The sequence below is a fragment of the Ostrinia nubilalis genome, chromosome 8, assembly GCF_963855985.1.
Source record: "Ostrinia nubilalis chromosome 8, ilOstNubi1.1, whole genome shotgun sequence".
Taxonomy (NCBI): domain Eukaryota; kingdom Metazoa; phylum Arthropoda; class Insecta; order Lepidoptera; family Crambidae; genus Ostrinia; species Ostrinia nubilalis.
Genome location: NC_087095.1, coordinates 9,889,261 through 9,907,126, shown reverse-complemented (window position 1 = coordinate 9,907,126; position 17,866 = coordinate 9,889,261). Strand labels below are relative to the sequence as shown.

Genomic DNA, 17,866 nt, shown 5'->3' with positions numbered 1-17,866 from the left:
TGTATGAAAAAATCTAAGCCACGTAACATAGACGCTTGAAATTTGGCATGCAGGTACCTTAGTAAATTTAAAGCTTAGTTACAACAGGATATTGCAAAATTCTCTCGGGAACGGGAGTTAGCGGGAAAAAACATTTTTATGAAAATATCTAAACCGCGTAAGTTAGACGCTTAAAATTTGGCATGCAGGTACCTTAGTAAACTTAAAGCTTAGTTACAACAGGATATTGCAAAATTCCCACGGGAACTGGAATTAGCGGGAAATTCCTTTTGTATGACTGACTCACTGACATACCCACGCACAGCCTAAACGGCTAAACGTACGCACTTGAAATTTATAAGGGACGTAGCTTAGGTACCGTAGAGGTGCACTAAGAAAAGAATTCCCGAAATTCCCACAGGAACAGGAATTACCGGGAAAATCCTTTTGTATGAAAAATCTAAACCGCTTAAGTTAGACGCTTGAAATTTGGCATGAAGGTCTCTTAGTAAACTTAAAGCTTAGTTACAACAGGATATTGCGAAATTCCAACGGGAACGGGAGTTAGCGGGAAAAAACATTTGTATGAAAAAATCTGAACCGCGTAAGATAGATGAAGGGGGTAAAATGGGATCCACGCGTACGAAGTCGCGGGCGGCCGCTAGTGTTCAATAAAAGTCATTTTAATTACTAGCATTCTGCTCATATCACTTTCCAGAGTAAAAATCTCTTCTTTTACTCGTGCAAGAGGAACGTTTTAATCCCTAAAATTAAGCATTGAAAAATAAATGTTAAATGAAACAATTTGTCAGTTTATCGGTAGTATAAAAATAATATTATTTGGAAATCGAAGACTAGTTAATTATAAAATATCCACTCACTATGCATATTGCTTCAAAAATTCTGCAAATATTGCTTCATCTTGTGGATGTATTTGTCGAATTGGCTGATCTTCGTGGTCTTCACTTTCTCGATACCTGTAAATAGTTTAAAGTTGAATAAATCTTGTACGAAATAAATATGTTTAGTTTCTAAAAACTGTTACATATTTTTGTGAACCAAACTTAATGACAATTGATTTTAATGAATACGCACTGATTGGATATTCCATGATATGTTGGATATTGAGTATATCCTGTGTTTGGAGCATATTCTGGTACGTGACTTTCATATCCACCTGAAAAGATTTCCGAGTTAAAATTTATTCTCATTTACTTCCTTTAAAAATTTATTTTCAAAACTATTACCTAATGGATGTCCTTTCTTCAAAAGGCGAGCCAATAAGCATGACGGGTCAAGCAATTGTGGCTGATGGGAGTAGGGCAAGGAGTAAGAAGGAACATGTTGATATGGTTCCGCACCGTATCCAATTGCATCCCGATTTGAAAGTCCGGTCAATTCATCAGTGAGCGGCAGGGGAAACACTTCGCGCTTTGTCATATCTATTGGAATGTTGTTTGCTCTAAAACTTTGCTTGGCTTGTCCTTTATTTTCAGGTACCACTACAGGATGCATTTTTGATCCTTGTTCTGCTCTGTCTGAAGCTTTATTACCCTCAGTAATGGCCTTTAATTTTCCAACAAGATCTTTACAGATTTCATTTTTGTTTTCTGTATTACAGAGTGTCTTGTGGTTCATAATGATATCTCTAGCTTTTTTATATTCTTCATCACTTAATTTATCCAAAAGTCTATCAGTGTCATCGATATCTTCAACATTTCTCTTCTTTCTTTTCATTACAAAGCCAGTGTCATTTTTTACGCGGAAAGATATTTCTAGATTATTCTTTTGTAATGTTAGATTGGAATTTTTAGAGACGCTTGTGACGAAAAATATTTCAGTTGTGCGAAATCCTTCTGAAAACAATATTTTTATGCATTATGATACATACATTAGTTACACAATACAACAGAAAACCTATAGTTTATTGACTAGTTTGTTTAATAAAAACGGCAACAAAATATGAACTTAGGTATAATAAGTATACAATAACTTACCTATATTCTCTAGAAGTCTTGCTAAAACGATAAAAGCTCCGGCAAATATAACGAAAAGCAAAATGAAAATACATGTTTTCCTTACTACGTTGTAGATAAATATGTCTTTCCTTCTTCTGTTGCTATCTAAAAGCAAAAAAGACAAAGTATGTACAGATTTATTGATTTATTCCGATTTCCATCAAGAACATTAGATTTTCCTGGATTCAGAAACATGTAGAAATGGTTAAATAAATAGCCCACGTCTATTTTAATTTTTCCCGGTAACATTTTTTTCAAATTTACGGTATCAGGCACTTGAGATGTAATAAAATATCGTTCGAGAGCTATAAATCTGATCTCTGATCCCTTTGCATAAATATCCAAGATGATGAATATTCGTCTCTGAATTCAAAAGGTATTTCAGGTGTGTCTTAAGTACTCTACACACCAAGCTTGGCTTGGTGTAGACGGCTTTATTTCAAAACATTAATGTCGACGACTTATACTTTCTATGATTTCTGACAACATGTCAAAAGTCGACGACTCATGTCGGCGGGTCGGCGGGTGTCGTGCGTAGACTGCATTAGTGTATTCAATTTTACCTCTACATTCAGCCAGTGCCATTGGCGGGAGCCCCAGTTGATTCAAATCCTTATCCATTTTTGTATCGCCGTTCATTTTCTGTGAAAAATATGAAATTTTTAATTCGTTTCTACATTTTTCTAACTATAATCTAATCACAAACTAAACAGAAACCGTAATACTCTTGAAAAGTGACCTAAGTATTGTAATAAAATGACCACACCCTATCGCAAGCGGGATTTAAACCAGTGGCGTTGTGGTCCATAGTTCATATCAAATCAAATCAAGCCAAATCTCGTTATATTCAAAATATAGGCATTGCAGCATAATGAAAAATAATGATTCATTGTCCTTCAACTCTGTTGTTTCAAAAATAAAACATTCCACTGGACAAAGTTTTCTGATGTTAATATCGGTCTCAGCTCGTGCGGAAAACTCAAGAAAACATCTTGGAAAAGAAATGGCTAAACGATATTTTTATATTAACGTCACAGCGTCTTCATAATTTCACTGCCATTTGCTAGACAGGTCGGAATGATCATATGGACAAATGGGCTCGGCCCAATAAAAGGGATGGACACTTAAGTTATTATAAGCATTCGTTATATTATTGGTATACTCTATTTTATCTCTGTCATGTTTATTTGACGTGAAGCATGAAGTAAAATTAGCAATTACTTTGTTCTTGACAGCATGATTAAATCCGAATTGGTTTGAAATTTAACACTTATTAAAATGCTCAACTCTGGAAGTCAAATTGTTACCTATATTTCTGAATGTTTATAAATTAAATTTCTAATACTTACATTAATTTAATGATATCGACGAAATGCACTTAGATATTTCGAACTCTACATAGCGTTAAAACTGTAATGTGTAAGAATCCACTGACACCGAGGCACTGAGCAGCTTGATCCAGATTTGCTGAACACTCGAGTGTCGGGTGTCGGTGCTAAGTCAGTACTTTTCATATTAGGGGCAGTTTATAATACTAATATTATACAAGTAACTGTGAAAGTTTGTAAAGATTTATGAATAAGTTTGTCACTCTTTCACGCAAAAACTACTGAACGGATTTTGATGAAACTTTACAGTATTATTGTTTAGACATTAAAATAACACACAGACTGTAGTTTATAACGACTTCTGACAAACTTGTAAGATATTGAATAGGTTTCATAATTAAACTTTTTCTACATTGCACACCTGTAAAAACATTTTATTTTAAGAAATATGAAATTCACAAACTTTTCCACACGAATCACAGCTCTACCTCAACAATATTGTATAGATATATCTTCCCTTGTTTAAGTAGGTACGTACCTGTCTTAAGCTCATGCTATCGAATATCGGATATCAGATTTATTGGTACATTTGTAAGGCTCCATCGGTATAACATTATTAAATATACCTGTCCTATTTCCACTCTAGTCAGTTCCTATATTTGTCAGGGAAATCAGGAACAAGTTGATGTGGATAATCAACCTGAAAACATTTAGTAATCATCGATCTGAAAATAATAGGTACTCGTTTAATACAATAAAGATAAATGTAGGTAGTACCTACCATAGAATAAGTAATAGTGTAGTACGCGCGATAAATTCCCAGTCGCAATTTTTTCCTAATCTAGAAAATACACGTAAAACGCTTATACATGTATTTCAACCAGAAATCGAAGCTGGATTCCCAATGATTAAACTGCGGAGGCGAATTATATTCCAGCGATATCACATAAATACACATTAATTTCAAACTATGTAGTAAAATATTTATTGATGTCTTATTAGAATAATTTTATCATCTTTGTAAACTGACCTTTAGCTTAATCATCGAAAATGTTCAGTACGTCGATGACCTGATATTTGTGTCGAAATGTCGATGCATTGTTTCGACTGGCGAATTTCTATTGTACCTAAAACGTTGCGTAATCGGTTAAAAACCGAATAGCTTTGCCCGCGACTTCGTACGCGTGAATATCGTTTTAATATTTTTTTCCCGTTTTCTCAAATTTTTCTTTGATGCTTTGCTGGTATTGCTTGTAGTTTGATGGGTCTACACAAAAATGTTTTTTCTAATCGGATCAGTAGTTCCCGAGATTAGCGCGTTTAACTAAACAAACAAACAAACTCTTCAGCTTTATAATATTAGTAGTGAGACCCGATCATTGATTCGATTTTATTAGTTTAGAAAGAAGAGATTATTGGTAATACAAAGCCTTTAACAACTTCAAAATGTACTGGATTATCATCATAATGTTATTGGATTACTATAGAGTCGTGGGCGTTATTTGGGTAAATGACGTTATCCATTGTTTATTATAGTCATAATAAACCCGGATTAAATACCGAACCATCAGCCACTTTCAATGGTTAGTGCTGTCGTGACATATTAACAATACAAGTAATAAAACAGAAATTTTAGTGTCAGTTTGATACAGGTCTGAAAAGAATTTGATAGTAAAATTCAGAACAGAGTAGAGATTTATCACATTTCAATAAATAAATCAATGGTTCAACGTATGACACCCCTCACTACTAATCGGATTCTATGTTAGTGTGATACATGAAATAAATCTAAAGCACACTATTTCATACATGAAAATAACATAAGAAAAACGTATTCCATTAGTATGTACATTTATTTATAAATGTTAGCTCTGAATTAACTATAAAAGTTTGTTGTAAACCACTAGCAAATTACACGGTGAGTCCAGCGCGTGACGTAATAACAGGCACACATTGAAGGTGCGGTTGCATAGAACAAATCAATTAGCGCTCCAAGGAGCTCGTATTCCATTAGTTAATTGCTTTTGATCCTGGCCATCTCGTTGTTTGCGATGCGGTGAGACGCTGCTTTGGACCGGCGCTAGTCTATTATTAATATTCTAAATTCAAATAATAATGCTGCCATTTTCTTTCAAAAGCAGCCAGTGATTTTGTTCTCTATTCAAATAGTTTGGTCGCGTTCCATTAAATCGCTAAATTAGGTTCATACACAATAATTTGTGCATTTTCAAAACTGTGTAGGTGGGAGGTGGGTGTGTTGCGCTAATTTTGGAATTAGCTTACGCTTTGATGTCAAAGGGATTTGAAACTTTCGGAACTCCTCATTAATACCTGACTGATCCGAAGAGGTACATACGTTAAATCTTGACATTAACATCATTAACATTATCCATGCGCGCAAAGTTTAGATTCAAATGTTGTTAAGTTTCCCATTAATATCAATGATAAACATTGCAATTCTAGCTATAGTAGGTAATTTATTTACACCCATTTTCCATTATTCCTTTAATAATAAATAGTTTTCTCGAACACACTTAACACTAATGCCACTGTTATTTCTAAGTAAGTTCTCAAAAATAAACCGGTTAAATGGAAGTTATTCAGACTCGAAAAACGTAGATCAAAGGATTTTCTATCAAAGGGTCTAATTCTAGATCTAAAATCATTACGAGGGACGTGTGAAGATAATTTGCATCACAAAGGGCTCGTATTAGCCAGTCAGTTTGAACTGACCAGGCTGTAAAACCTTTCCTAGCGATGAACGGTACAATTTTGTTTGGATTTAAGCAAAAGGGTCCGCACCCTCACTGTATAATTGTTAATGGTTGTTATTTGAGGATATGATAATACAGATTTTCATTTCAAATGTTAGCACTGCATCTAAAATTAGTTAACGATTTCGATGAAGATTTTGAAACAGGAAGAGATAGGTATTAGGTTTTCAGTTAGTGGAGTACCATTTTAAAAAAGATGCCTTGAAATTTGTAGTTAGTGGTGTCAGCTACCTAATAAACACAACTTTAATATCTCGGTTAGGTAGCTGACAGATGAAACTTTTTTCAGGACAAGAAAGTTATAAATCAACAAAATCATACCTTAACAGTTTCATTCTTAACAGGTGGGTAGCATGATGGACAGTCAGAGTAACTATATTTTATTATGAAAATTATCGTTTATACTGTGTGAATGAACAACTAGATGTCGCCGTCACGGGCTGCGCAAACAGTAAGCAATGCGTGGTTATTCATTAACATGATTTGGTCGGTGGTCGCATGGAAATCATTCGCTTTCCACCATGCATATAATGGAAAGGGGTCACATAGAGTTTTCCATTCGTGGTACGACCTTGACCGTATACGGATTGCTATGTGGTGTTCTTTTATAAGTACAACCTAGTTGTATACTAAATTTTGTACATCTGCATTCTTCCCAAATATAGGTAAGTCCTTTTACGATTGTACTTTTTCAGTTATATTTTAAGTACTTAGTTAAGTATCTTGTTCTTTTAAGAACAATAATCATGTAAGGTCCTTGTAGGAATTAATAAGTAATTTACTCAGCTTGTTCTGATTATTCCATGTGTAATATCCTATTCAAACTTGGCTTATTGATATAAATTATCACTTTCCACTTGTGTATCTCATCTGGGATCGAAACTAAGATTTATTAGAGTTTCAAAATTGGCAAAATGACTTCAGACCAGTGTCATTAATAACATGGTTAGCTTCACCACAGACTTATAAGTTACGTTTGTACCTAAACGTGCTAAAAGTGTTGTAAATGAGATTAGGAGCCCTAAGCGCCGAGCAAAAAACTCATAAAAATGTCTTCCACGCCAAAATATTTCACTTTGCCGTTTATTATTTCGGTTTATTGGTTTTACTCGTACAGATAATGTAGGTTTCATAGGCAAAAAATACGCCCCGAAGAAGTTATAAAGGAAAAATGGAATAACATTTCCGATACTCTTGCGATCTTACTTTCGCAGTAAAGAATTTACACATTCCATCATCGAATGACATGTTGGCTTCCACGTTCGTTTTTGGCTAATAAGAAAATTATCGATCTTTATTGTGTAACGTTTAATAATAGCAAAATAGTACCTGTACGTTTGTGTACTTAAGATAAGACAAAATCTGATACTATGGAAACTAAACTCGTTTTTTCCATAAGGTGTTGATTTTCCCCACAATTCAAAATTGAAATGGAACGCGAAAGTTTATAATCTTATTAATATGTTTTATAAGTTTGACGCTCCCTTTGATTTTATTAATCAGTGATCTCGATACTAACTCCCTTAGAACTAGCTAGAATAGAACTTAGCTATTAGCAATGGCTATTGTTGCTCACATCAAACGAAAATTATTTTCAGAAAATGTTTCGCTATAGTATCGATATTCCCTTGGATGTCAGCAATCTCGTTACTTTTATTGGCATTAACTGTAATAAAGTGTCTCTCTATTAATAGAAACTAATGAAAAATTCCTCCGTTCCCCTAACAATGAATAGCTATAAAGCCTTCTTCTGTTCCAGCTCACGTAACCAACACTTACAAGAAATGGAACTTATAAAGATATGAATCGTATAATGCGCTCTCAAGTCGACATGAGACTAGTGGTGGTGTATTTTTTCGCTACGACCTTAATCTCCGGTTGCCATGGAGACCAGAAGGATGAAGCTGATGCGTATATGAGCCGGTTTGTCGCTGATCTGTGGCTGGAGGGAGCAGACGTGGTTAAGATCATTTGGCGGGACTGTTCTAAGAAAGTTTGTATTTTGTTTTTTCTAGCATACGAATATTATACAAAGATTCTTCTGTGCCTGCTTTTTCAGAAAAGTCTGTCCGAGTACCTACTCGGACCTAAAGGGATGTTCACAAGTTAATAAGCTGGCGTATAAGTTTTTAAAATAATAAAGAGATGAAGTTCAGTAAATTTTAACGAAAAGTTTTAGTTTTTCACAGTTCAACCACAATATTAAGTTCGAAGTTCCAACATCAGCTAGAACGATTTAATTTAACTGAAAAATTGGCGAAATTCAAAAAATAAATTACATACAAATAAGTAGGTACTATGTGTAGTTTTAGCTTAGCTCATACGTGTGCTGAATTACAATTTGTACTATTTCTCATTCAAAAATTCCATAACGAACGTTCATAGTTTAAAATTCAGTCCTAGCTCGGTCTGCTATTTCCAAACTTTCTCGTTTGTGTTTGGCGTTTCAAAATTGTATTGGAAACGAGAGGTTAAAATAATATTGATCTTTTGTTTGTTAAAATTGGTTTAGGAATAATTATTCCAGGTGTGTACAATCGTCAGAATTAGACTCTACATTTTGTTAGAAAATCTTACCTATTTCAACTTGATAAGAGTTCAATGTGTGGCTTAATTGTTATCAGTTTCCCAGAAGGGTCTTGGTAGTACTTACCGATTTTTTGCACATTGTAACTGTAGTTATATCGTAAAATGAAGACTTTCTTTGAAAAAGATGTTCATTATATTCTACAGAACGTACATACCTTCCATGTGAGATAGTTAGCAAACATACTAAGGCCATTGTTTAAAAATTCTTTGTTAGCGACTCAAGGTAAAGGGAAATAGTTTTACTTACGGGCCCATTTGTACATACGCGAGCAATCCTCAGTGGATCAACGCTAAGACATGCGACTAGATCAAAAAGAATACGTTGTAGGGACAATGATCGTCATATCTCAAGGGATTTCACTTAGGATGAAAGCTAGGAACGTTTTATGCTCATTTTTCATTAGATAGAACTGACAAGAAGTCGTTTCTTGAAATGAGTAGTTTTTTGTTTTATTTGAGACTAGCCTCTGCCTGGGTTTGCCCGTGTGGATTTTGATAAAATTAATGTACTTAATAGTTATTCTCGTGTATCCTCTCAGATACGCTAAAACACTATTAAGTTACTTTAAAATCCTTTGAATAGTGTTAACGTGAAGTTGAAACAAACATCCATCACATCCACACAAATATACACGCGTATTGACCCTAAATCTGTTCCTGCTTCTTATTTATTTTTGGCTTACTTATTATTTCATTACCATTTCCCTAATGAACGTTTATCCATCAAATACATTTCAGCTGGTTGACGTGAAGGATGTTATCGACCACAAGGAGTACTTCCCGAAGTTCCTCCGATGCATGAAGCGGAAAACTCTGAGGGCCCTCGATCGCTCGCTCAGCCCTGACGTTGTACCCATCGCCGACGGAGTCAATCTGGTCCGGTTCGAACTAGTCGACCGGTCCGGGAATATTGTTCCGGAAAATGAGACGAGGTTTGTGAAAATACATCTATTAGTTAGCTCTTAAAGTACAATTATAACCTACAACTCTGAGGGCCCTCGACCGCTCGCTCAGCCCCGACGTTGTACCTACCCATCGCCGACGGAGTCAATCTGGTCCGGTTCGAACTAGTCGACCGGTCCGGGAATATTGTTCCGGAAAATGAGACAAGGTTTGTAAAAAGTATATTTAGTTACATAATGGAGTTAGTTACTTAAAAGGTAGGGCCCACCACCGCATGATAATTATTTTCTGTCCCTAAACTGTATAATAATATGTTTTGGGCGGAGTCAAGTCCGTTAGGAACTAGACTTGCCAGTAAATATTGTTCAGGAAAATGAGACGAGGTTTGTAAAAATAAGTCTTATCAGTTAGTTCTTAAAGTTATAATTATATCAAGCGAACCTACCTACAGCCCTGAGGATCGGCGACAGCTTCCTCAGCTACGACGTCATACCCATCAAGGACGGAGTCAACCTGGTCCGGTTCGAAATAGTCAACCGGTCTGGAAATACATATTGTGTCGGAAAATGCCAGCGATAAGTTTTAGTTTTTTCTGATGGATTCAACTTGGTACGGTTAAAAGTGTTTGAACTAGTAGAAACTCAGACAATGAAATAAGATAAATTACTAATACAAAACTTGAGTTACTTGTGACTCAATAACGAGACCTGATTTTCTCACTACTTATCTCCTGTCTGCTAAAGTGGCTTCTTCAGGTGGAGTCAAGTGGTCGACAAGTTCAATCGGCACGTATCAAACTAGTTGACCCCTCTTAAGTACTAAAGAACAAGATAACTTTTCCTTTGAGTCCGAATAACGATCATGATCATAGTCTTTAAGGTGATAAGAAGTTTGTCCATAGTTTTTAAGGTGTTGAAAAGTAATTAAGTGCACGTTTCGTTTCAATTTGGGCATCATGCATTGTTGAACTTAGCCCTGTAATTTTAAATTGAATTCTGTAATTAGATGGGCAAACAAGTTGGGACAAAAGGTTCACTGTGCATAAAACTTAAAATTGAAGTCTCTCGAGCTCGACCGTCCAATTTGCTCGAATATTACATCCATTGACGTCGACAAAGACAGTTTGTTTGGCACTTTTAACTAACTAGTTAGTCCTTAATAACAATCACGACTATGAAGTTCGATTGCTTAAATCAAATTAAGTATTAAATTGACAACTTTGCGAACTTAAAACTTTAAAAACTTCTTTCCAAAATATGGTTTTAAAATGTAAAGTTGAGGTGAGTTGAGGTTGTGCGGGCTTCTAAATGGATTTTTGAACTCCATCGCTTGAAATTGTTAGTAAACTAACAGTGGGTTAGTTTAGATTGTAATCTAACTACGTCAAATTATAATCTGACGGAATTCACAAAATGTAGTAGGTTTAGATAATTTAATACCCATATCAAAATAATTTTAATATGCTAAGAGTTTCCGGAGGCTTAACGACTAAAACCACAAATGGATTATTAGCACCGATGGTAAAAGCTTTAAATTTCCTGTGTACCGTATTTTAATTAAATGTTAACCCATTTCAAATATGAACATAAAATAATAATGAAACATCATTATTATTTTATGAAACTAAAGCTAAAGAACACTTTAGCCAAATTACATTCCATTAGGAAAAGTCAATTGTCAGCGTGATATTGTTTTTCACACAGAAGGAAACCCCTTCCAACCTTGTTATTATTGAAAATGAATGTAATCACAAGATCAGAATAAAGAAAAATAGAGACCACACACCTACGTATATTTTGGTTTCATGGTTCAGCCGCCAAAATAACATAATTAATTCCATTTTTTCGTAGTGTTTTTTGTATAACTATCAGACATACCTACATTTAGGAATTTTATATTTGATGCTGAATTTTTGTTGGAATGTGTTTAAAAACAGCTTTTTCGTCACTGGTATTTAAAAATACAGCCCTGGTTGCCCAGCCTGCCAATTGTTCTGAAAATAGTCTGAAAAACTACCGTATAACATCGTGTGGTACATTTTTATGTAATAAAAGTCTATTACAAACAAATCCAATTTGTTAAAAAGTGATATGTACTCGTCATCTGACCCAGATTCTAGTTCGCAATCAAACTAGTGTAAATTACCTTTTCCAATTAATTTGAACTGGCTTTTCACATCCCAATATTTTAAATTTCAAAGTAATTTTTTATTTGGGTTTGAACCATGTAGCCCTGTTTTTTAGATTAGTTAATATATTTCATGTTTTATGCCTAATATAATTTATTATATAAATACCTACAGTAAAACTTTATCAGTCAAAAATAAATTCCACAGAAGTGCGGGAAAAACATTAAAAAGTGGTATTAAAATTAATAATGACATACGTAAGTAATCAGTAAAACAAAAGGTTAGCAACCTTTAAGAGACAGAAGTAGGCCTTAGAGGAATTTGCTGTATTGCTACTTTGTTACGAAACATACAAGTACAAATGTGTTAAGCATACGTGTGCATACGCGTAAAAGAAAATTAGTAGTAACTTCGTATCTTTACAACGAACACACAATATTGACAAAAAGGCAACTTTGTCTCCAAGGCGGTATATTGTTTGTTATATCATGCTATGATATTTGAAACACTCACAAATAGCTGGAGAGAAAATACACTGAACGACAATTTTCTGTCTGAAAGAAAACTAATTTTATCCCAACTAATATTATAAATGCGAAAGTAACTCTGTCTGTCTGTCTGTCTGTCTGTCTGTCTGTCTGTTACGCTTTCCCGCTTAAACCTCGCAACCGATTTTGATGAAATTTGGCATAGAGATAGTTTGAGTCCCGGGAAAGAACATAGGATAGTTTTTATCCCGGTTTTTGAAACAGGGACGCGCGCGATAAAGTTTTTCTGTGACAGACAAAATTCCACGCGGGCGAAGCCGCGGGCGGAAAGCTAGTTTTTAATATTGCTTAATTTTAGGTGCTATTATTAGCGTCTTTGTCCAATTCAGAGGCTATTAATGTAAATTAAATACTTATTGTTTTACAAAGAGTAAAAATACTTGTAGGTAGTTATATTTGAAAACAAAATAATTCATTCATAATGACTTGACTTGACTTATGGTCCTATGTCCCCTAGATGGGGCAGAGGGCGTCCACAACAGTCCTCCATCGCGTTCGGTCTTGAGCTTTGTGTTTGATCTCGCTCCAAGTCTTGCCGATCTTCTTCGCCTCGTCTGCCACAGTGCGCCGCCAAGTTTGCTTGGGGCGACCACGCTTGCGTTTTCCTTGGGGGTTCCAATCCAGAGCCTGCTTGGGGATGTGATCGGGATCCCTTCGGAGAGTGTGGCCAATCCAGTTCCACTTGCGGCGCTTGATCTGCTGGTCGATCGGAATTTCGTGGCAGCGTTCCAATAGCTCGACGTTGGAGATTTTCTCAGGCCAGTATATGCCGAGAATTCGGCGAAGGCAGCGGTTGACGAAGACATGCAGCTGGTGCGAGATGACCTTGGTGACCTTCCACGTTTCACACCCATAGAGCAGCACGGATTTAACGTTGGACCCGAAAATTTTGATCTTGACCCTTCGGGTCAGTTTCCGTGACTGCCATACGGGGCGAAGTTGTGCGAAGGTGGCTCTAGCCTTGGCAATGCGCGAAGTGATGTCCTCTTCGGTACCTCCAGTCTCTGACACGACGCTCCCGAGGTAGGTAAAATTGTGGACACGTTCCACATCCTCTGCACCAATCCGTAATGGTGTGCAATTCCTCACTCCAGATCGCATCTCTTGGGTCTTCCGGCAGTTAATTTTGAGCCCCGTGATGCCCGCCTCTCGATGTAGGTCATCAATTTTGGATTGCATATCGTGATGCGTGTGGCTCAGCAAACAGAGGTCATCGGCATAATCTAAGTCTTCTAAGACTCCGATTATACCCCACTCTATTCCACGCCGTTGGTTTTGAAATGCAAGACACATGACTCCATCTAAGACTACCAGAAAGAGAAGCGGCGAAAGCAGGCAGCCTTGCCGGACGCCCGCATGCACCTCAATGTCTTCGGATTTATTACAATTCATTCATAATAATTTACTATAATAACTTTTTCTCCACTTGGACCTACTCTACCTAATTATTATTTCACAGAACTTCAATTGGTTTTAATTCAATCAATTTTATTTATCGCTTTTTATAATGTATATGGAATTCAGTCAACGAAACATTACAGTCGAGAAATAAATTAATATCAACGTCTGATATAAATAGACTCTGATCCAGTGAACCGAGAGCTCTTTTTAATGTCAATCAGCTGAATTTTAATTTGAATGTTTCTACTGTTCGCTTTTAGAAGTCAAGTTACTTTGACAAAATGACGAAGGTTTTGTCCAAAATCTAAGAATAGACTGATATTATTTCAGGCAGGACCTCGTCATATAGTTTTAACTACACTAAATACTGCATGGAAATCTTTTACTCTTGGTAATAAAATCCAGCTTAAGTTTACGAAGCACTTAAGATTTATATGCAAGACGTGCTTTTGTACCCAAAATAGAACCCTTGCGTGGGTTTAAAAGACTTATTAAACGTCGCATGGGGCTATTTTCGGAATAACACTTAATCAGTAAAGAAAGGGGACAGCAATATCCTTCTGCTGTCCTTTACATCCAGCTTCGGGCTTTTCAGTTCATTGTCATAACCAAAAAGTACCCTTATCAACCCTTATTGGGGGCAATTTTTAATCTACAATAGATTTTTGCGTTCCTAACCATATTACAAAAGGGAAATTAATGTCACTTTCAAAAAAGTTCACACACTCACTGCTATGACCAAATTGGCTAAACTTCTATATAAAAATTAAATATTCTCTACGTTTTTATTTTGTAAGCAACATCCATATGTGGTATCCATCGGTAACCTAAACAAATATTATCATCGAATGTATGTTCCATTTAATTCAGCCTTTGGTTATACAGACCTCGAAAATTATACCCCTAATCAAAGAATTCTGTCAAAGCGCACCATGCTATAATTAATTTTGAAAAACGCATTTGGTTTAACTTAAAAAAGCAGAGGAGGAAAATTATAAGTATTGTAAAATTACATCCAAAATTATTTAGCATATTTCCATGTGTAGCTTTTATACAAAAATTGTGACTTAATCAATATTTAATATGTTTTACCAGCTCATGGACTGAAAAAGAACTGGAAGAAGGAGAATGGAGGACATTAGCGTTACAAAGGATGGCGAAAGTGCTCCGGACACATGTCATCAAGTTTGATTTTGAAGACGGAAAGACTCTCGATAAAGGTCAGACACACCATTAACATCTTTCATAGATTTTCTATTACACGAATATTAAAGGGGAAAGACTTGCTTGTTTGAATTGAACATGCTACTAAACTACTGGACCGATTTGATAAAATTCTTTCACCGCTACAATTGTTTAAGTCTGATGAACAAAGGTAATAGAATATTTTTAAAAGTGGTAGGAAGCTCACCGTGTCAGCTAGTTATTAATGTTATTAAGCTGAAGAATGTAATTTGTGTGATTGAACGCGCTAATCTCAGGAACTACTGGTCCTATTTAAAAAAAAATGTGTTACTGCAATAGCTCCTTTATTGAGGAGGCTATAAGAGCAGAGCAGTAATGAAAAATTTTGAGAAAATGGGGAAAAAATATTCAAATCAGTTACATGCGTACGAAGTCGCGGGCACAGACTTTCTTTGCCGATAAGTTTTACATAATCTGGTATTACATCCCAGAGAGACAATTGTTTTCACATTTGAAATGCTCAGGGATTTGCTTAACATAAAGTTCTTATGGAAATATTGATACAAAAATGAAATCATGAAGCTACGGCAAGGATAATGTACTAAAAATTCCTTCCTTACATACATTTCGGGGATTTGAGGTCGTATTTTTTGTGAGCAAAGTGGATTAATATTACCAGATTTGTTCTAGGCAACGTGGAAAGGTGGAATTTGTTAATAAGTTAGTGCTAGAACCGCGTAATGTATACCTACTGTCACTTTTGGGAATCCCTTGCATGAAACAACGTAAACAAAAATGATAGTTACAAAATATCTTTTACAGTGGAATACCGAGGCCGACGGCGTCATCAAATGATGACTATGATGATGTTCGGTATAGTCTCCATCGGCATGGTGTTAGTTCCCATGGGCTTCCAATTCCTAGCCGTACTCGGCGGGAAAGCCTTATTGCTAGCCAAAATGGCGCTTATCCTAGCTTCTATCCAAGGACTTAAGAAGGTAAGCAAATCAAAATGTATTTCATATTACTAACAATACAAAGTCAAATTGAAATAACCCACGCGTTCTAACACATGACATTTTCTGATGACATTATTACTAACAAGTACAAAATTAAATTGAACCACATACAAAATAACATAACAATTTAGAGCCTTACAAATCCCTAACAATGCGCTCTAATTTTTGTTTCATACGCATTACACAGACCTTTATTCTTTTTCGCCATTGTTTTACGTGGTTTTAATAAAACTTTATGAAACATCATGGAAAGAAGAAACAGTGTACTGAATTTATTAAGCTTGCGAACTAAGTTGTTTGAAAGAAAGTGATTTTGCGCATACTTACAAATTATTAACACATCCATGTTTTTGGAATGGATGAATTTAACATTCTAACCATAAAGTTAACATTTTCTTCTAGGTAGAACCTAATTATGATGGGTATCATGAGAGGGGGAAGGTATGAATTTACTTAACCAGACTCCATTTTATTTCTTTCTCTCCTTTCTCCTTAACCAGAAGTTAGTAGAAATTTGAATAACTCAATAGTGAACTGCTTAATCATAATAATAACTTAAGTAACAGTAATAAATTTACATGTCACCTACTAGGCTTAGAGCACATTACTAAAAATTCCCTTGGTAACCTGTTAACAGATGTTCTGTTCTAGATTGCTTCAAGTCCGGTAAACTACGGCTTCTACCACTCCTACCCATACGACCCGTACTACGAGAAGAGGAGCCGAGACGATTGGCCTCAACCTGGACTGATGCCTGCAACGCCGCCTCCTTCGATGTCCGTACAAAACCCCTGGCCTAACAGTAACAGCCCAGTAGTTAAAATCGACCGATCAATAGAACACGGCAAGGATTTCAAGCACACTGACATAGTGACGTGGAAGCCAGAGCTGCCTAAAGCTGTCAAGCAAGAGGCAGAAGCAAGGATATACCCAGTGTACCCTGGCCCTGATGGCACTCCGCCTATTTTTACTTCTATCGAAGCTCCCACTCCCCTTACTGATATAACTACTAGACCCGGCGATGTGCAGGCTGATTACGCATTGGAACTGCCCTACAATGGACTCCGTTTTCAAAGTCCCACTACTGTCGTTTCAGCTTGACGTATTTGTGCACCTGTTCCGCGCTCTGTATAACGTTGTGACCGGAATGTACTCATACTTGTCCCAAGTGCTATATCCTGATAGACATGTTTTATATTCCTCATATTATTGATGTTTTAGTGTAGTAAATTAAATAAATTGTATTATTGTGGGCTTATATTTTATTTTCAAAAATTTTCTAGTAAAGTACTTTATGATACCTACCTACAGTAGAGTTTAGATCAGAGTTAACGTTAAAAGCTTCAATCACACCAACGCGTGCAGATCGCGCCGTGATCGCGCCGGCGATGGCGATCTGCACGCGTTGGTGTGGTTGAGGCAACTCATTCAATCGCTATCCTAATTGAGTAGTATGCGCCATAACTCAAATTGAGATAGGACCCAATTAGGTTCGGTTTAAAAATATGGAGATTTTGTCTGATTCCGTGATTTATGCTTCATAATAACACCACTTTCCGTTGCCACAAAATTACAATACGTAGTAAGCATTTATTATACCTTCACGATACATTGTGTACGATACATTGGAAATAATAAAGCAATGCATTATTTATTAAAAAAATCTTTCACCGTTAATGTTAATAGTTAGTCGCTTTTATTGCTCGAAGTTGTTTCTAGTTTTACACTCTACACTGTCAACATAATGGACGTTAAAACCACATGACGTAGTTACCTTCGGTGTATTTCTGACATTTGCATAATAGTACGACAGCAAACAATGCAATTTATTATCTTTGCTCGGTTCATTATTTGCCTCTAATCTGACAAACGCAGTAGCTATTTACGTTAATATGGCATAGATTGCTTAGTTAATGTAATTGAAGAAATGAGAGCAAAACAGTAGGTGTGTCCTTGTTTTATGTGGGCCGACGAAAAAATTGAGGTGTCTGTTG

At 35.9% G+C, this 17,866-nt stretch overlaps 1 protein-coding gene across 2 annotated transcripts; it reads left to right on the top strand.

Annotated features, from left to right (window-relative positions):
- Window positions 1-6,672: 6,672 nt before the first annotated feature.
- Window positions 6,673-17,119, top strand: LOC135073876 (uncharacterized). 2 transcript variants are annotated; one of them, XM_063968100.1, is made up of 7 exons: window positions 6,673-6,764; window positions 7,859-8,092; window positions 9,427-9,620; window positions 14,764-14,888; window positions 15,676-15,851; window positions 16,275-16,313; window positions 16,524-17,119. In XM_063968100.1, the coding sequence occupies exons 2-7, from the start codon at window positions 7,901-7,903 to the stop codon at window positions 16,971-16,973; spliced, it is 1,176 nt and encodes a 391-aa protein (XP_063824170.1). In that variant the 5' UTR covers window positions 6,673-6,764; window positions 7,859-7,900; the 3' UTR covers window positions 16,974-17,119. The 2 variants fall into 2 exon arrangements, with proteins under 2 accessions (XP_063824170.1, XP_063824171.1); XM_063968101.1 differs by lacking the exon at window positions 16,275-16,313.
- Window positions 17,120-17,866: the final 747 nt, after the last annotated feature.